The 21,962-nt window shown below is 35.4% G+C and overlaps 1 protein-coding gene across 1 annotated transcript in view; it reads right to left on the reverse strand.

Moving 5' to 3' along the window:
- The window catches only part of ARIH1 (ariadne RBR E3 ubiquitin protein ligase 1), a 123,362-nt gene that overhangs the window by 31,241 nt on the left and 70,159 nt on the right, over positions 1–21,962 (reverse strand). Inside the window, exons 3-5 of the mRNA XM_023255083.2 lie at positions 18,728–18,872; positions 11,305–11,397; positions 10,763–10,818 (exon numbers count right to left, since the gene is read on the reverse strand). Coding sequence (XP_023110851.1) covers positions 10,763–10,818; positions 11,305–11,397; positions 18,728–18,872 — 294 coding nt within the window. The remainder of the gene's footprint in view (positions 1–10,762; positions 10,819–11,304; positions 11,398–18,727; positions 18,873–21,962) is intronic.

Raw genomic sequence — 21,962 nt, forward strand, 5'->3', positions numbered from 1 at the left:
GAGCCTGTTTCGGATTCTGTGTCTCTCTCTCTCTGCCCCTCCCCTGTTCATGCTCTGTCTCTCTCTGTCTCAAAAATAAATAAATGTTAAAAAAAAATTAAAAAAAAAAAAAAACTTGCACACAAATCTCCAAATAAAAACACAAATGTTTTGAGGCACCTGGGTGGCTCAGTCAGTTGAGTGTCAAACTCTTGATTTCAGCTCAGGTCACAATCCCACACTCAGTGTGGTCCCTGACTGAGATTCTGTTTCTCTCCCTCTGCCCCTTTACCCTATTTGCACATGCACTCTCTCTATCTCAAATTAAAAAACAAAAAAACAAATGTTTCCACAAAAAATGGAAATAACCCGAATGTCCAAGAACTGATGAATGAAGAAACAAAATATGGAATATCCATACAATGGAATACTATTTAGCCATAAAAAGGAATCAAGTACTAACACATTCTCCAACATGGGTGACATGGATGAACCTTGAAAACATTATGTTAAGTGCAAGAAGCCAGAAACAAAACATCATATGCATTATGACATTTAAATGAAATCTCCAGAATAAGCAAATCCGTACAGACAGAAAACAGATATGTGATTGTCAGGTTCTAAGGGAAGGAGGGAATGAGGAGTGACTGTTTAATGAATATGGGAATTCTTTTAGGGGTGATGAAAATGTTCTAGAATTAGATAGTGATGATGGTTGCATGACATTATGAAAAGTATACTTTATTACTATTTAATGTTTATATTTATTTTTTGAGACAGAGAGAGAGACACACACACACACACACACACACACACACACACACACACACACACACACACACTCTGAAGCAGGCTTCAGGTTCCGAGCTGTCAGCACAGATCCCAACGCAGGGCTCGAACTCTCCCAACCACGAGGTCATGGCCTGAGTCTGACACTTAACTGCCTAAGTCACCAAATGCTCCCCCTTTTTTTTAATGTTTACTAAATTGTATACTTTAAATAGTTAAAATGGTAAATATGTTATGTGAAATTTACATCAATTAAAAAAAAATAAGAATGAGATCCAAAGTCAGATGCCCTGATTTACCATTTTTAATTTCTATTATACCACAATGCTTCTCTGATGTGACAAACCCCAACAATTTTTTTTAAGTTTATTAATTTAGGGGGAAGCAGAGAGAGAGGGAGAGAGAATCCCAAGCAGGCTCTGATCTCAAGAACTGTGAGATCAGGACCTGAGCCAAAATCAAGAGTTAAGATGCTTAGCGGACTGAGCCACCTGGGCACCTCCAGTGATTTCTTGTAACTGATCTAGCTTACCTGGTTAGAACAAAGGTCAGCCATAGTTACTAGGGCAAGGTTATTAGTTAGGTCTGTTATTAGGTTATAGTTTATCTTGTGATAAAGAAAAGTAAGAAAGTGATCTTGAGAAAGCACTCTCAAGAAGACAAGCATTATCCTGGCTATTAATAAGCTAATTCTCTTGGCAAAGACCTACTGCCATCACTTACGTTGGAAATAGTTATTATGCCAACTCTCATGGTGGAAGGCAACTCTTTATGAAGGTAAACATAATGACTTCTACTGATAGCCTATTATACATTCTAAGCAGTGTCAGATGCATTTAAGTACCCTTAAGTTTTGGGATAATTCTGTTTTTACAAAAGAGATAAGTGGACAGCTATCCACAAGAATTTTTTTTTTTTTTTTTTAGTGTGCCAAGTAGTAAACCATGCCTTCTGCTTATATAGCACGATGAATAAATCAACATTATGCTTCAATTCAGGATTAGTGATAAAATATTTTTCTATAATATGGGTTTTTTCTCCTGACAGACATACCAATTATAGACAAGTATAAAGAAGGAAATAAAAATCACCAGTAACTCTATCACTCAAGAGGAATAACCACTTGACATTTTAATAATCTGGACTTTTTACTCTTTTTTTGGTAAATGTATGATATGTAATTTTAAACAGAATGTACTACATATAATAATTTTATACCTTTGCTTCTTCACTAAGATTATAGGCATTTTCCAAAACATTAAAATAATCCACAAATCATTTTTTTTAATAAAAACTTGAAGTTAGGTACTCCCCCCACCCAAACCTTTTTTAATGACTATATTACATTCCATCTTCCTCTACTGTTGGACATTTGGATTAGTAGGGTTATGATAATGTGACTAACATCTTTACAATAAATCTGTTCAATTTCTGGTCATTAAAAATAAATATAAGATTTACTATAATCTCTGGCTCATCTCTTCCTCTTATACTCCAGTATCTGACTTTACCTTTAAAATACATTTAAAATCCAACTATTTCTCATTACTTCCTTTGCTCCCATTGTGGATCAAACTACCATCATCTCTCACCCAGACTGCTACGAGTCTCCCAATTTCCCGCTCCTACTTAGTCTCTTTTTCATGCTAACAGTAGGAACAACCCTCTCTGACCACATCACTCCTCTGCTCAGAATCCTCTCATGGCTCTATCTCAGAATAAAAGCCAACGATCTTATAATGATCTATAAAGCCCTACACAATCAGCCTCATGCACCCGTCCCACACTCTTCTGTGCCTCCTTTCAATCTATTAAGTTTACATTTACAGTTCAAAAATATTTTCAAAAGTTTAAATAATAATCAGTAATTTACTGTCTATATACTTTGCCTTTTGAACTACCAAAATTTGATAACTTATTTCATTTTGCATTTCAATGAGACTAGGAAATTATTTCAGTACGAACTTGAGCTCTGATCCCTTAAGCATGTATTTTAAAATAGATAGTATTCTATAGCTTTTGTATGAAATTTCCTACTTTAAAATACTAAAATGCTTTTCTCTTTCACTGTAGGGAAATAATGGGAGGCATTACATTTATTCAACTATGAGACACACAACTCTAAAGCCATGTTATCAAAGCATTTTCCATAATGTCTCTGTGGACTATCTTAAAAACAGATACAACTTTGGGGTTAAAAAAAGATTTAAGTAGCAATAATTATAAATGAGGGAAAATGATGAGTTAGATGCCATTAAAAAGGAAACTTTGTTCACCAAAAATCATTGAGAGAAAAGAGAAGCTACACATAAGGGAAAGTAGGTGTAATACATATATATCTAACAACAGACCCATATCAGAATATTTAAAAAATTCTTACAAAGGAACAAACAAAGTAACAAAATTTGAGGTTACTTGAATGGGCACTTTATTAAAAAAAAAAAAAGATATACAAATACTGTGGAAAACTACCTGGAAGTTACATATTCAAGTTAAAACCTTACTCCTGAGTATATACTCAAGAGAAATCAGTGCAGGTGCACCTAGGTGGCTCAGTCGGTTGAGCATCCAACTCTGGGTTTCAGCTCAGGTCATGATCTCACAATTTTGTGAGCTCAAGCCCCACACTGGGCTCCATGCTGATGGCACAGAACCTGCTTGGGATTCGGTCTCTCTCCCTTCCTCTCTGCCCCTCTCCTGCTCACACTGTCTGTCTCTCTCAAAATAAATAAACTAATTTAAAAAATCAGTACATGTTCACCAAAACACACATGTAAGAATATTCTTTGTAACCTTTTCACAACAGTCAAAACCAAGCAAACAAACCAAAAAACTCCAAATGTCTATCATCATCCTAAGAATGAAATTACTATCTTTAGTAATAACAAAAAAAACCAAACAAACCTAAAAATATATAGATATGTTGAATACATATCTGAAAGACATTATGTTAAATGAAACAGATACACACAAGAACAATACATGCTACATGATCCCATTTAAAAGAGGCTCAAGGGGCACCTAGGTGGCTCAGTCGGTTAAACATCCAACTTTGGCACAGGTCACGATCTCATGGCTTGTGCGCTGGAGCCCCTCGTCAGGCTCTGTGCTGACAACTCAGAGCCTGGAGCCTGCTTCAGATTCCGTGTCTCCCTCTCTCTCTGCCCCTCCCCTCCCCCTCCCCCACTCACTCTCTCTCTCTCTTTCAAAAATAAATTAAACATTATAAAAATTTTTTTAAAGAGGCTCAAGAACAGGAAAAACTAACTGATGGTCACAAAAATCATGACCGGGAACAAGGCTGAGATAGATACTGTCTGGTAAGGGGCACAAGAATGAACATTCTGGGTACCTCTATCTTGTTTGGGTAGTTAATAAAACACACATACTTTAAAAGTTAATGTACTTTACATATTTTAGTCAATATACTTTAGAACTTACTAAAGTAAAATAGAAAGCAACATATAGCAAACTCAGCCTACTGTACTTTTCCTCTGTAAAAGATGAGATGCTTATTGTACTAAGATTAACACATATCATTGTTTAGTTTTTCTCCTTCCTCAGGCAGTTCAAACTGTATGGCTTCACTTAAGGGTCTAGACAGGTTCACAACTGTATTTGTGACCTTTAAGAAACTATTAGAATATAAAAATTAACCATCTGACTTTGATGTCTGGATATTCTTCCCGGAGAAGCATGACTTAGAGGATTACATTTACTTCTTTCTGGATCCATTCAACTACTTGGTTTTAAGTAATATTTACATAGCTGTAATATTAGAAAAGTACTGGTTTATTTTCTGAATAAACTTGTTGGCAAAATATGAAAGAATCTGTCTCAGAAAAGAAAAAATAACTATAAAATTGGCAATATAAAGTAATTACATGTCTAACAGAAATTAGGAGGTGAAAGAGATAAAGGCGAAAGTGCAGAGGCATCAATTTCCTAACCTTATGTAATATGGAGTTAAGATCTAGCACTTACAGTTGATGGAACAGGAAATAATTGCAAAACAGCATTTAAATTATACTAATTTTTTTTTTTTAATTTTTTTTTTCAACATTTATTTATTTTTGGGACAGAGAGAGACACAGCATGAACGGGGGAGGGGCAGAGAGAGAGGGAGACACAGAATCGGAAACAGGCTCCAGGCTCTGAGCCGCCAGCCCAGAGCCTGATGCGGGGCTCGAACTCACGGACCGTGAGATCGTGACCTGGCTGAAGTCGGACGCTTAACCGACTGCGCCACCCAGGCGCCCCTATACTATCTAATTTAAAACAACTCATTTCCCAAAAGAAAATCTTCTGCCCTTTTCAGACAGATGGGAAATTAGCCAATAGAGGTAGGCATTATCTATACCGTGATCCTAAAATTCATTTTTAAAAAAAACTTATGTATCAGTTAAAGCTTAAAGTAAAAGCATTTGGCATAATTTTGCTAGAAGTGAATAGCAATGAGTTCCTGTCACCACCTCTGCTTGTCTGTTTCTAAAACCTCCATATATGAAAATAAATCATAAAATTTTTTTAGTGATATCTTAGGATGTTGAATTAGAACATCACATTCCAGATGTGTGTTGGCACTATTAATTATTACTCAAGATGAGACTAAAATAGTATTACTTAAAGGTGTTTTTTTTTTTTAAGTTATTTATTTTGAGAGAAAGTGTGCATACGAGTAGGGGAAGGGGAGAGAGAGAGAGAGAGAGAGAGAGAGAGAAAGAGCGAGCGCGCGCGAGCGCACGCGTGCGAATCCCAAGCAGCTGCCTAGAGTCTGAACCGGGCCAAAATCAAGAGTAGGATGCTTACTTGACTGAGCCACCCAGGTGCCCCTACTTGAAGGTATTTAAAGACTTAATAGATACAAGTTTACCTTTACCACCCCTAAGATGAATAGAGAAACTGCACACAGAAAAGAAACTTAGGCCCTAAACAACTATATTAAAAAACAACAACAACAAAAAACCCCCACAAGTGCTAAGATGAATAGAAACAGATGAGTATTTATTTGGTCTCAAGTGGTAAATAATTTAGAGAAGTAACTTACATTAATCTCATGAAAACATCAAGGACAAATCCTGGGACAAAGAAAAATTCTCAGAGTATACTGTTACCCTCCTGACTGTGGAAGTATAACTATATGAGGCCATTGTATAACAGAGACCCACTTAGCCAAACAGCCTTGATGGTATCCTATCACAAATCCATGACTAAAGGCTAAAATGATGACACGTGCTTATAAGTGCAAGAGAGAAAAATACACCTCCAGTTACGGATTCAAAGATACATGCCTATTATATACACACTGCTGTGGAATAAAAAATTGAATCTACTAAGTAACTAGTTTTAATTATTAATTTAAGATCACCTCCTGAATGGAAACAAGCATTTAGTGAACACAAATAGTGGACCTGGAATCATACAGTTTATAGTCTAAGAAAGAATATAGATATGAACATAGGCAATTACAAAAATGTATATTAAGGAAAATATGGGGGAGTTAAGGAACACGTAGGATACTTGCCCAAACCAAAATGCAAATCAGTAAGCTGAGACCTGAAGGAGACCAAGAGGATGAACGGATTAACAGAACTAAAGAGCAAAACAGTAAAGGGTACTGCATATCAGTCAAGAGACATTAGAGAAAAACTAAAAGTCAAACTAAACCAAATGCAAATAAAATGCACAGTACTTTCAAGACGCCAAGTTCCACACCACTAGAAAAGAGAATGTGAGAAAAGGCAAGGCAAAGATGAAGCTGCACAGGTAAGCAATACAGAATGGAAATAACGAATTGAAAAGTGATGATATAGTATAAGAGAATCACTGAGGAACCAGTCACAGATTCCCAGCTAAGAGAAGATGATAGCCTGTATCAGGTCAATGTCAGTAGGAACTGAGGGAAATGGATGGATTTAAGACTAACTGCGATGTAGGAATGAATTTGATGTAAGGAACACTCTAGGAAATGTGGAAGAAAAATGAATCAGGGATATGATGAGGATTCTAATTTAGGCAAGTCTTTTATACCTAGTGGTACCATTCTTTGATACTAAGCAGCCAGAAGAATGAGTTTGGTGGCGGTGGCAGTGGTGGTGGTGGTGGTAGGGGAGTTGGAGAAGGTAAAGCCTGAGGAATACACATATGAACATGCCTGATAGGTAGTGGAATATGTGCATCCTCAAAAGATAGAGCTGACCTGGACATATAAATCTGGGAATTTGCAATGTATGACCAAGGAGAGTGTATAAAGTATGAAGAAACCCAGAAACCCAAAGAGCAATATTTTAGAAGACGCAGAAAAAGATGATTTTGCCAAGTCAATTAGAGTAGATGTGGAGTAGGCCTAGGCTGGTAGCCTTAGGAGTTGGTGCTGGAGTAAAGGGGATTTTACTGGAAATGAGTACAACAGGAAAATGAGAGGCTATGGCAGTATGCTGATGTATGCTTAAGTTCTCAAACTACACTAGGAGAGCTTGTTCAGATTGCGGGGGCCCCATCGCCAGAGGTAAGTCTGGATCTGGGCCTGAGAATGTGCATTTTTAGCAAGTTCCTAGGTGATGCTGATGCTGCTGGTTGGGGGGATTACACTATGAGAACCACAGGGTCAGGGTATAGAATAACAGACTATACGTAGAGACACTGAAATCACACTGATGACAGCAAACTTTGGGAGAAAGACAGTGAGTAAGTTGTGAATACTATGAATAATTAAGTGGGTGCGACCAAGAAGTCAAGCAAATAAAAGTAGAAAGGACTACAACATAGCTGAGTAACACAAAACTCAAGGTCTATATGGATTTTAAACTGAAGTAGAGACCAATCTGAATATAACATCTGAAGCTAAGGGGGACAATAACTTCACTTCCTGACCATGAGGCACACATGGGGGGGGGGGGGGGGGGAGGCGGAATGCTAGCTTCAACTTGAGAAGTTTATATGAGAATGTGTCTTCAAGAAAGAATCCAGTTTCAGGTTCAATTCAAGTTCCAAATGAGATAAATTCAGATTAAACTATTTTTTTAACCTATCAAATTGGAAATTTAAAAATGATAATACCATGACTGTGAAGGATTCTATTTCTTTCATACTAAGAGAAAAATTATTAAGCATATTTCATTTATTATTTAAGATTAAACACTTAAACATGTTCTCTCATTTAATTAAAATAATCTTAAATTCTACAATATTTATTTCTAAGAAAGAAAATGGAATTATATACCAACAGTATACAACTGTATAAGGTGAACAATAAAAATCCCTCTTCCTAATCCCCAAACCCCTAGCTGATATCGCTATTAACATGCTCTTCTAAGTATTCTCCAAGCTGTCCTTTTTTTATAGTTTATTTTGAGAGGGGAAGGACAAAGAGATAGGGAGAGAATCCCAAACAGGCTTTATGTTATCAGGAGCCCGAGGCAGGAATTCATTGCTGAATTCCCTTAAGCTAAAGACACAGCAAATCTTAAAAAGTAGCAAATAGGGAACAATATGATTAACAGCTGACTTATTAGAAACAATGGAGGCAAGAAGGCAGTAGAATGACATATTCAAAATGATACTATTGCATGAAAGGGCAAAGAGTATATACATTTGTAGAAATTGCCAAATTGCATTACAAAAAGGTTGCAACAGTTTACATTCTCTACTGTAGTATACTCTCACTCACATTATGTATTACCAAATTCTTTAATCCTTACCAATCCGAAACGTAAAAACAAAAACCACAACTTTTTAAAACTAGGGCATCAAATTTTGATTTACATTTATGTAACTAGGCATGATGATAGCTATTATTTATTAGCATTAAAATTTCTTTCATTGTGAACTGTTTTCCATAGGATTATCATCTTCTTGATTTATAAGAGCCCTTGTGATATTAGCCACATTGTTTTATGTGTTGAAAATATTTATTCCATTCCCCTCTAAAAAAAAATGTCACAAAATTTCATAAATTCATGGTCACATCTCCCTGCCCAAATGCCTCCCCACTCTAAACCATCCTTCACTATACTAAAATTGTATTTCTTTTTTTTTTTTTTTCCCTAAGTTTATTTATTTTTAGTAACCTCTATACCCAACCTGGGCCTCGAACTCACCTCCCATTCCAACTGAGCCAGCCAGGTGCTTCCTCAATACATTTCTAAAAATGTAAATCTTGTTATCAGAGTCTTAACAATCTTCTATGACAAAACTCATCAACTGTCAAGGTCTTTTATCCTCATCTCTAACAATCTACTACTCTCTAGCCACCACAGAATACTTAATAGAGAAGTTCATGAACTATTTTTTAAAATATTGGTATTTTTTCTTTAACCCCCATTACCCTCCACTCCCTCAATCCACATTTTTACCCCATTTATATTACTTCTTAAGTCTTCCTAATCTCTTCAGGTGGAATAATTTGCTTCTAACTGTACTTTATACATGCCTTTATATATAAAACTTAAACTCTGCATTTTATCACTATGAACCTACTGGGCAAAGGAAATGCACCTTAAAAAAAAGTTTTAAGTTATTTATTTGAGACAGGGAACAAGCGAGCAGGGGAGAGGCAGAGAGAGAGACAATCCCAAGCAGGCTCCATGCACAGGGGTCTGATGTGGGGCTCGATCTCACAACCATGAGATCATGATCTGAGCCAAAAACCAAGAGTCAGATGGACGCTTAACCAACTAAGCCACCCAGGTGATCCGGGAAGGAAATGTATCTTAATGCTCCCAGTAAATGTTTGTGGAAGAGATAAGAGATACAGTGACCTATACTGATGAAATGTATTGCTGAAGCTGATGTATTGATGAAAAATTACAAATCAGAAAGTATCAGGGGACAAGATAAAGACAACTGGAAGGATGGTGATACCTCAAGATGATATATAACTGATTTTTGCTAGCTTAAAACAGTAAGGTAAAAATTCAATTCAAGATAGAGGCAGTATTAACACAGAGCTGACAACAAGCAACAGTACATATGTTTTAGTAAACCAAAGTAGGTTGAGGTTAATAAAGTAGAACCAGTGAGTTTTATAAACTGCTGGCTAAGTCAATTTAAGGCTTTATTAGACAGGTTAAGAAATTTGCTCATTAAAGTCCATGGCTGCTTTTGCTTTTATTACCCTTCAAATCCCAAAGTTTAAACACAAACCTACCTTTCTATACAGGCAATTATCCACTACTAACTACACAATTTTTTGCAAGACAGTTCAGGCCCTCAATCTGTTTATCTTCCTAAAGTGAAGTCAATTAAGTAGCCTCAGGCTATGTAATAACAGACTCAGGATTCTACCCCAGGTTCAGGACTAAAAACTATACTTGTCTCTTTAAGTTTATTTCTCCCTTCAAAAAGAGAACCTTTCACAAGAAGAGTTAGCCAACAACCTCCAAATGCAGCACCTGTGGGAGCAGTGTTCCAAATGAGGCCACACTCTCCCTGGGTAGCTCCCAGTGAATGACAGAGCCTGGAAGGGGACCGGGGCTCAGCCATTTCTGCTTCCTGAAGTGTTCATGTATGGGCAATCTATGTGGTGGAATTCCCCACAGGGCTGCTACAGACTCTCACACCTGCCCCACAGTCTGAGTCTCTTCCTACCAAATCCTTCTTCCTTCTTTTTCTCTTTTAATAAGTGGCATACCAACATTAAAGTGTGTCCACTCCTGTTCCTCCTTAACCTGCACAAATACTGTATCACAACAAATCCCCTTCCCTGTTACCTCCATCTTGGCAGAGGACCTCAATGGACATATCCTGTTTTCCAACTCCAAGGTTTACTGAAATGCAGCTATCACATATTGCCTAGTATTTTGCCATATATTTACAAGAATAGTGTCTGGGCATTTACCCAAGTTAGAAATGAGCCTTTCTACTACGAAGGAATGTGGATTAGAAAGTCTCTTCAGACTAAAAATTTCACCTCCTTTGAGGTTTGAGCAAAAAAATAATTTGGTTTAACCAACTAACCAATATTCAACATGCAATATCTATCAGAAATACTTACATAACTGTGTTGTCATCCACTAAGATATCACAACCATGAGCAGGGCACGAAATAGTCTGAAAAAGATTGAAATTTAAACTATGTCTTCATTCAACAAATATTTACTGAATGCTTACCATCGCCAGGCACTAGGTCGAGAATACCTTAACATTTATAGGATCTTAATTGTTCCCTTTCCATTAAAGGAAATGTATGTGTGTATTTATCACCATAATGTAACTAGAACTGCTGACCTGAATAATTGGTTTTTCAATATAAAACTTGAAAGGCACAAGCAAGAGACCTGACAAAATTGCTCAACAAGTTCAGCCTGACATATACACATATTAATGCCACGGAGAAAACATACCTGGACTGTACCTTTAAATGGATTGCCACATTATAAATAGGAAAAAAAAGCCTCAATTATCTTTTATCTCAATATAGAAAGTAGTTCCTCATGCAATTCATAATCCAGAATGCTTCACCTGTTCATATTTGTGCAAGAGTCTAAACACTGTAGAAAATTCAACAAAAAATGAAAATCAAATTGACATCTTTACCTGTCCCATGCCTTCCTCCATTATTTTGGTAGTTAAATATTCGCTCCAGCACTGCATACAAAACTTATGTCCACATTCAAGGCCAGTGAAATACTGCAACAAAAATAATACATGCACTTTTAAAAGATATTGCCAGAAAAATCACTATACATAGTGACCCAATAAGGCTCTATTAGGTCACATTTCTCATACTGGCTAAAATTTTCCATTTGACAAGACTAGATGGACTCCTAAAATAAACTTGGTGGTAAAATCTAGACATGCAAATACATTTAACACAAAATAATTAATGAGAAATGCATCTATAGTCGATAATTGTAATTTTTAGGAAAGGCAGGCAAGTTTGTATTAAATATAAGAATATATCATGTACCAATAAGCATATGAAAACATGCTCAAAATCCACAGCCATCAGACGCTACTTAACACCCACTAAAACAGCTGTATTCCAGAAGACACATAATAACAAGTGTTGGCAAGGATGTGGAGAAATCAGAATCTTCATACACTGCTGGTGAGAATGTAAAATGGTGCAGGAACTTTGGAAAACACTGTGGCAGTTTCTCAAATAATTAAACACAGAGTTACTCATGACCCAGCAATTCCACCCCTAGGTATATAGCCAGAAGAACTGAAAACATAGCTCCACACAAAACTTGTATACAAATATTCAGAGCAGGATTTTCACAGTAGCCCCAAGTTGACACAACCCTAATGTCCATCAATTGCCGAATGGATAAACAAAATCTGGAATATCCATTTGAAAGAATATTATCCAAGCATAAAAAGGACTGAAGTACTGATATATGGTATAATGCACATGAGACTGAAAACATTATGCTGAATAAAAAGAAGCTAGCCACTAAAGACCACATACTGTTTGATTCGCATGTATACAAAAGGTCCAGAATAGGCAAATTCACAGACAGAGTAGATTAGTGGTTGCCAAGGGTTGGGTGTCAGGCAGCAGGGAGGGAAGTGACTGTAAAAGGATACGAAATTTCTTTTCAGGGCGATGAAAATATTCTAAAGTTTACTGTGATAGTGACTGCAACAACTCTGCAACTATACTAAAAAGCACTTAAAAATTTTTTTTTCTTTACTGTTTGTTTATTTTTGAGACAGAGAGAGACAGAGCATGAGTGGGGAGGGGCAGAGAGAGAGGGAGACACAGAATCCAAAGCAGGCTCCAGGCTCTAAGCTGTCAGCACAGAGCCTGATGCGGGGCTTGAAGTCGGCTACTGCAAAATCATGACCTGAGCCACCCAGGCACCCCTAAAAATCACTTTAAGTAAGTGAACTGTATCGTATGTGAGTTATTATCTCAAAACTGTTACCAAAAATTTCACACAAATATAGGACTTCATAGAGTTGCATGGAATGTTGCTTACCAAGATAATCAAAATCTTATGGAAACCAGAAAGATTATTCAGATAGCTAAGAATAATAGTAACATTTTGGTCTAATCTTATATTACTTACATGAGTTGAAATACTATTAATTTGAGGGATGGTTATAAGAAGTATATTATTTTCTATAATGCAATATTAAGCAAGTACTTTAGTAAGTGTCTTGAGGACAGTATTGTAAAAAGACAAATGGTCACTAAGAATATGTTATAATATTTACTTGAAATTATTTTTAAGTGAATAGGTAATATAGGCTCATGGTCAAAAACAATTATTTAACAGTATGAATTTATGTTGAAAATAAGTCTCCTTTATTCTTATACTTTTCCTCTACTTCTCTACCTAAAAGTAATGACTATTACCATTATTTTACATATTCTTTCAGAGATGTTCTAATGTACACAGGTATACACACACACACACAAAGAGTAACACACACTCTCTTCTGCATCTTGGTTTATTATTATTTAATAGGTTTCTTATGTGGTTCTACATTAGTACACGTGGGTCCACCTCTTTCTACATTCTGTATGAAGGTACCATAATTTATTTAAACAGTCCACAATTAAAGGACATTTAGACCTTCTTTTTTTTTTTTTGCCGCCATGCTACTGCATTGGCTATATATATATACATATATATATACATACATACACACACATACACACATCATTGTGATCATGCAAATTCACCTTGGGACAAATTTTTACAAGTGACATTATAAAAGGTACACATTTACACTTTAATAGATTATTACCACACTTCATTCAAAGAGGTTGTAGCAATTTATACTGTTCAAGAGAAGCTGGTTTTACAATACCCATGTCAACGTAGTATCAAATTCCCTGATCTCTGCAAATCTGACAGGTGAAAATGAATTATCTTCATCAATTTTGATTTTATTTTATTATGAGTGAAGTTTAAGCATTTGAAAAAAGATTTAAGGCTCTACATTTCTTTGTCTGTGCACTCTCTTCACCTATTTTTCCCATTTTTCCACTGGGGTCCTCCCCCCCCCCTTTAATGATTTAGTGGGGATTTTCACCTACTTAGAAAATTGACCATTATTATAGGTGTGGCAAATATTTTTCAGTTTCGAATCTGAATGTTCCCGTTTTGTCATGCAGAAGCTCTCTACTTATTGATATGTAGCAAAGTGTATTACTTTTACAATTTCTGGCTTTTAAATCAATTAACTTTAATATAAGGAGTTAGGAAGAAATTTAAGATTCTACTCCAGATACCAACCAAGTTGTTCCAATGCCATTTTCTGAACCCACCTGATTTGAAATGCCCCCTTTTATAATACACCAGATTCTCACACGTATTTGACTCTATCTTGTTCCACTGCACTGACTATTCTTATATTAGGTAGGACTAGTTCCTCCCTGTCCCCATCAATCTAGTTGTTATTTTTTTCTCAATATTTTACTATTATTCTATTTTTCCAGATACTCAAGTCATCTTTTTATCTGTTAGTATTTCAAGTTTTCTTCATAATAGAGCTTTCACATTTCTTGCCAAGTTTACTTCTAGCTCTTTTATTCTTTTTGTGGCTCACATAATATTTTGAATTCCATTCCATTTTCTAATTAGCTGTTATTTGAAAAGTGCTCATGAAATTTCTGATGTTGCTTATGACATAAGATACCAATAGTCAGGATGCAAAATTCTACACTACGGCATATCAACTATATAAAGAATGCCCAGAAGCAGACATGGGGGAAAAAATCTATCAGTGTCCTAAAAGACAGAAAATATTTACCCAGTTTAAAATACAGTGCTATTCTGACTGACAATTATTCTGACTCATTCACAGAGGAAGTGAAGGTAAATATTTTGGAAATCAGTATTCTCATACATTAAAAAAAAAAAAAATCTGGAAACAAACAAAAGAATCTATTCTCATTACTCCCCACTGCTAAAGGAGATCTGGCACTAATTTGTTGCCTGATCACTAATGGAGAGCATATGATTTTCAAGGCTACAATGAGGAGCATTCTATAAAGGACAAATATAGCAGAGTAAAAGATCAATTCTAAAATGTTATATTCGTAACTTAAAAACACATATGCATCCTCATATGTTTTCTTTTTTCAAATAAGAATCCTTGAGAATGAGAGACTGAAGGTCACAATGGTTACTAAGTGATCACTGCAAGTAACATCTCTACCTTTGAAACTTCTGGACCAGGCATCATTATAAGATATAAAGAAAGCTTTTTATTCTTTAAAGGCTTCTTTTGAATATATATTTTTTTATTATATACTAAACATTTTAATTAGATGCTAAACAATGCTAAACAAGATAAACTGGAAAATAAATCACATACACGTCTAAAGATAAAACAAAAACTAACCTGTGGTATAAACGCATTTATTGTGCTCAAGAGCAGTGTCATCATTATGGATATATCTGAGTATCATCATTCTGTTGCATTTCCCTTTCCCTCCTCCTACTTTCACGTATCTCTATTCCTTTACTATCTCGTGCTTATTATCTACTTGGGTCCCTCAACCTTTCCCTGACTCAAGGGATCTTATCAAACTTATCCCTGTGTATATCATAAATAAATCTGACTCAGAATATACTAAATACACATGAAATATTATGGAAAACAAATTAATGGTCCCTTAAAAAAAGAACTGAAAGATTAAACACTCTTAAAGGGTTTATTTATCCCTGCCATTTTACATACTTGGCAACTAATGTCAAACAGCAGTAAGTACATTAAGAATTATCTTTCCTCCATCAGAAGTTGGACAAATAATCTCTAAAATTAAAGCCATTATGTTTACAAAAACTGAATAATCAGGGCATCAGTTCCCTCATCTATAAAATGGAATCAGTGGGGCGCCTGGGTGACGCAGTCGGTTGGGCGTCCGACTTCAGCCAGGTCACGATCTCGCGGTCTGTGAGTTCGAGCCCCGCATCAGGCTCTGGGCTGATGGCTCGGAGCCTGGAGCCTGTTTCCGATTCTGTGTCTCCCTCTCTCTCTGCTCCTCCCCCGTTCATGCTCTGTCTCTCTCTGTCCCAAAAATAAATAAAAACGTTGAAAAAAAAATTTTAAATGGAATCAGTTAAAAAGGAATACAGGGTTGGACTTAGATCAGATGTTTTCAGTGTTCCCAGCACAAAGATTCAGAGTGAGGGGGTAAGGGATGAAAGAGTGGACTATCCTTATAATCTTCAAAATTACCTTTAACATATCTGATTCTTAGAATATACAAATTATTTACTTAAAAATGAGATATCATAGCTCAAAGTATACTTCCTAGTAGAGTGGGAGAGTTAATAAAGATAGATCTTACGCTCTAATTCAAAGCAACATTATTACAAAGTGAATGTTGCCAGGGCTAAGAAACCCCTGAATTGGCCCCAACACAAGGGGTTGGGGGATGGGGGCATTTATGAATTTTAAAGTGCCTGTGAGTCTCTGGAAACCGTTTTTAAAGGAGAGATCACCCACGATGGTTACTCCAAAGTGCTATAACCTACGCAACCAAAGCATTTGTTTAAAAAATTTGTTTGCATATGGCACTATAAAGCTAAAGTTGCTTTCTGGAAGGATAAAGGTATTGAAGAAATATACTGAATAAAAGGCAAGTATCAGTGTTTGAAGACAGCAGAGGAAATTGAAACATGGGAGTTGTACAACAGAGGTAAAAAAAAAAAAAATCATCCAATTAAAGCTTTAATGGAGTCTCAGGTGACATTTACTTGCAAAACTGAAAAGGTTAAAATTATCTTTATATATTAGTCTAAATATTATGAAAAAAAAGTCCTAGTTTTATTACACCGTATTTTTCATAATGCTTGGCACAATTTCCATAACAATCTTTAACTTACTTTCCAAACCATGTTGCGGTTTGTTTTTTTGTCCTATCACTTCCGTAGCCAGACTTCCTTTAAAGAGCAATTTGTTCATATTTATTGCCTCTACTTCCTTTCCCACCTTCAAATCAATGACTCTTCAGGTCATGCAGTATGGTTTTCCATCCTACCACAACACTTAAATTTAACTTTCCAGTATCATCAGTAAACTTCATGTTGTTAATTCCAAAGTCACTCTTCAATTCTTTTCTCTGAAGATTTTAGCAATGTTTCTTACAAGTACATTCTCTTCCTTTGGCTTCCGTATTGCCACATTTTGATGGCTCACCTAACTATCACACTTCCAGAGGTTATTTCAGAGGTCAATTTCAGTGGGCAATTCTCCCTTATCTAAAACTGGGTTAGGTGTCTCTCTCCAACATGTTCCCACAGTATCATGTCCTACTAAAGTGCTTACCATTCTTTCTGAATATGTCATTTTACTTTTCCATCTAGCTAACTTATAAATTACCTAAGGCAGGCATTATGCCTTGATTCTCCATTGTGTTTCTAACACTTAGAATAGTGCCTCGTGTGTTGAAAAAAATGAGTAAGTAAATAGCAGGCCTTCTAGTTACAAGTGTAAGCAAAATTTACTATGCAAATCTCCAGTCATGGTTTTTATTCTAATTTGTTGAGACAGTTAGACAATACCAAGGGCACTGAGAAAGTTATAGGGGATATTTGTAAGCAGCTAGTTTCAGTACTCAAATTACATTTAAGATTTAAACTACAGAAGATCTGGTTATACAGAGCAGGAAGAGAAATGCCAGGAAATAAGGAAACCCTGAATGATCTGGGACAAATTCCTTGGGTTTCAGTATTATTTCACAGAAACTTTTATGAACCATACAAATGTCAACTGGTAAAGAGAATCTGTTAGAGACCAATAATAAAATGGTCAAAACATGAATTTAATGTATTTTTAATATTAATGTTGTTTGTTTTTTTAAATGCTCAAATTAAGATTGTGATTTAAAGAAGGAAATTATACAATCCTCAGAATAGTAGAGACTTGAAAAAATATCTTATCCAACTCATTTGAAAGATAAAAAGAACTCCAACCCAGTGAGATTTAATAATTTACTATGTAAAGTCAAATAGTTAGCATTAGAGCTATGATCTAACTTGAGAACTTGGAAATTCAACTCAACACCTTACCTACGAAATTATTTCCATTCTGTTCTATTTCTCTAAGAGTACTTAATTACTTTCTTTTAAAACCTCTTTTCTAAGCACTTGTACATGTGCACAAATTAGTTCCCTTCAAATGGGCCTCTACAGAGATACATAGAAACCTCAGAGAAAAACAATGAAAAACCTTCAATATGTTAAAATATGTAATACTGTTGACAAAGACTTTGTATATAGTAATTATTAGGAAGATTTTGAATAAGGTAGTTATTTTTATAGAATTAAATTATTTCTTAGATATCTTAAAACATCTTAGAGGTGAATTCCAAGAGACTAACTACATTTATGCCACAAATATTATTTTTCTATGGTTACTAATAAAGTAAGGACTTCATACAAAGATTATGTTTAAGCCTAAAATTCTTTACTAGACATGCCAAAGTAAATCACCTAAATTCAAAACGTTTTAAGAGGGATACTTTTACTGAAGAGAAACATCAATTAATGGGTCCTAGTGTCTGCTCCAACTCTGTTACCACTTGCTATATTTAAGAATCTCCATTAGAATGGATCTGCATAAGTGAAAATCTTTGGTTATGAAAAATCCTGAAAGCTCCATAGTAAAATGCAATTAAAGATATTTTATAAGTGTTTTGGATATTTTTAAATGTTAGTTTTAAATCTGTTTTATTTTGGATGAAAAATTATTCTATTCACTGCCCACCTATTGAACAATTCTCCCATGATAGTAAAATGAACTCAGAATAGATTTAGGTATGTAATGACAACCTGGACAAGTTGCTGCTTAAAAAGCAAACAGGGAAGGAAGGGGAAAGAACAAGCTCTATTCTTCCTCTTCCTTTCCTTTATCCTTAATATTCTGATAGGTTACTGTTTTACTACAATACAATCCCAAACTCCCAGATCTCCCTTTGTTTAAATGATGAAAGTTGATTTACCCTCTGAAACTAAGAGTCAGTGCTGGCCTTAAACTACCAGATACTCACCGAGTTAGGGTAGTTCAAGTAGCAGATCTGACAAGGCATATCCTGTGCTGATGACCTTGTATTCATCTGGCGTGTTCGAGACTTTTTACTTGGATTAATTACATGACACTCAGCAAAGAGCTTCTCCAGGTTTCCATCAAAGTACCTGCATTATTTAAACAGAAAGGATGAGAGCCCAGCAATAGCACACTGTTAGAGCTCTCCAAAAACCTGATTTTCTATAGGGAACAGAAATGAACTGAATTAAAATAAACCCAAATCATAACCTTTTTTTGCTCAGAGGAAATGAGGTATATGGCTACAAACTGTAGCAAAAAAAAAAAAATTTCAGATATATATATATATATGAAAGCAGTTTGAGCTTTGTTGCTGTTTTGGTCTTTGTTATTATCCTGGAAGGTTAGGCTATTACTATTTTAATAGTACTACAAGTAAAACTTAAGAATGAAAGTTGTTACTATCTCTGATGGTATCTTATAAAGAGTAGTGGTATTTTTAAAAGGCTAGGTTGTATTTTATACAAGTAATTTTATTAATAATTTTAGTTACACCAACTTAAATATATTAGCAAGTAAACTATCTGCAAAGCATATCTTACCCCACAAATCATTTACATGTGTCTCATTCTACAAAATATATTTGCTTTCTAATTATTCTCTTAAAGTAATTTTTAACTAACTAGCAAAGGGGTGGAAGGAGGAAACAAAAAACTATACCTTAAAATGTTTTTATATCAAATAATCTATATATTAGCCTTTCATACAGGTTTCAACAGGTTTCTAAATATACCTAAGTAGCTCACTATCTAGTATCAAGAGCACAGAATGCCAAGTATGATTTATAGAGCTTCAAGTGAACTGCAGATTTCTTTTTTTTTTTTTTAATGTTTATTTATTTTTGAGACAGAGAGAGACAGAGCATGAGCAGGGGAGGGGCAGAGAGAGAGGGAGACACAGAATCCGAAGCAGGCTCCAGGCTCTGAGCTGTCAGCACAGAGCCTGACGCGGGGCTCGAACCCACGAACTGTGAGATTATGACCTGAGCCGAAGTCAGATGCTTAACCAACTGAGCCACCCAGGCGCCCCTGCAGATTTCTTAACAGAAGACAGTAGCAAATACTTAGCACAGTATTTCCCATTAATCCAGATGAGACATGGTTGCTGGCCTCCCAAAATATCTTAATATTCTAAAGGGACAAGCAATAGATACAAAAAAATTGCAATCTGTAAATCAATATAACTAATGAAAAATCTGGTCAATTACTTTTTAGCTTATAAAGCCTAGGTGTCAATAACTACAGTGTTCTTTACATACAAACAGGAGTCTCTCAAGTTAAAAAATAAGTGATACTCAAAAGAGATTTCCATTTTTTTAAATGCAGGTCTTGTTCAAGCTTTGTGTCAAAGCACTTGCTATGGAAAGTAAATCCAGGAAATCACTCAAATGAGAACAAATCACTCTCCTTAGACTAATAAATATCTTTTTATAAATACTTTGACTACAGTATGTTTCAATAAAATGATCAAATTATTAATCAAAATGTCCATACATTATAAAAGGGGAACTCATATAAAGTTAAAGCTGTTAATGATGATTTAGCTAATCAAAATATATAGAGCAGAAAATAAAATGCTTTCCTACTAATTACTTCTGAGAAAACCTAAGATATCAAGTTTTATCTCAAAAGCAGAAAGCATATGAAGCTAACACTAAATATGAACAGGTAAACCAATTAAACACATTGTCAGAAAAAATATTCATGCTCACATTAAGAGACAAACTTCTGCCATCCAAACTTGACTACATGAAACGACTAACTCCTAACACTTTGGTGATCATTCTAAACAGCAATCTCTGCATACACAGACGTGTCTGTAATTTCATATAAATAAAATCTACTCCAGATTTATAACCTTCAGTAAACAATATGTTAAGACATCTTTGTCAATGAACATTGTTTTTCATTGTTGCATAATATTCCACTGTAGCTATAACTATAATTTACCTAACCAGCCTTATACTAGGGGACAGTTAGATGTTCCACATAAGTAATTCTACTTTAAAACCTTGGCCCATCTGATAGGGAGAGAAATATCTAGACTTAACTTACATTTCTTTATCAGTGAGGCTGAACACATTTTATTTTTCTATGAAGATCTTACCATTAATTTATGAGTTCAGTGTATCAACAGAAGAACAACCCTTTGTCTCCTGCATTGCTTTCTTCCTCCAGTTTCTAACTTGCCCTCAACTTGTTTAATGGTGTTTAATTGCCACTTTTAATTTTTATGTAGGCATACTGACCATACAATCTTGTTGTGGGTTCTGGATTTCATATCAAGCTTTGCAAGATCCCTAAACCTAAAGATTATAAAAATTCATCCATGACTTATTTAGGCTTAAACTGTTTCCATTAAAACTGTTGATTCACAAGGAAATTTTTTGTAGTAAGGAATCAAGCAGGGATTCCATTTCATTTAAATTAAAATGGCTATTTACTGAAGGGTGTTTCAACTACCCTAAACACTTCCTCCTACCTGTAGGTCTCAACTTAACCCTCAGTTTTTCCCCACTGCAAACCCCCAAATTAGGTAAGGTTCCCTGTATAACATTCTCACGGAACTCTGTACTCCTGCACAACACTTATCACATGACCAACTCCATAATCATTTATGCTTTCTCTGCCAAGATGTAAATCCCATCAGTACTATTTTATTACTACTGTAGCACCTGTGTCTAGAAGAATATTATAATCACTCGATTGCTTTTTAAAGAGTAACTGACTTAGAGTAACTTCTTAAAGATAATCCATATAACAAATTTGAATTTCTTTGCTTTAGGCATTACTTTTTTTTAATTTAAGTTTATTTATTTTGAGAGAGTGAGCAAGCGGGGGAAGGGGCACAGACAAAGGGAGAGAGAGAATCCAGCAGGCTCCATGCTGCAAGCACAGAGCCCAAGGTGGGGCTTGAACTTATGAACTCTAAGATCATGACCTGAGCCAAAACCAAGAGTTGGATGCTTAACCAACTAAGCCACCCAGGTGCCCCTGCTTTAAATGTATTTCTTAAAGAAAGACTATAAGCTTTTTGATACATTGTAGGAGCCTTCAGAGAATTTTCAAATACTGCCCAGGTAAGCAGAATGGAAAGGTGAAGAATCCATTCATACTGTTGGACACAGTGGTCCTAGAAATCTTTTTCTTTTATTTAAGTTCCATTTTATACGAAATGTA

The sequence above is a fragment of the Felis catus genome, chromosome B3 (assembly GCF_018350175.1).
Source record: "Felis catus isolate Fca126 chromosome B3, F.catus_Fca126_mat1.0, whole genome shotgun sequence".
Taxonomy (NCBI): Eukaryota; Metazoa; Chordata; class Mammalia; order Carnivora; family Felidae; genus Felis; species Felis catus.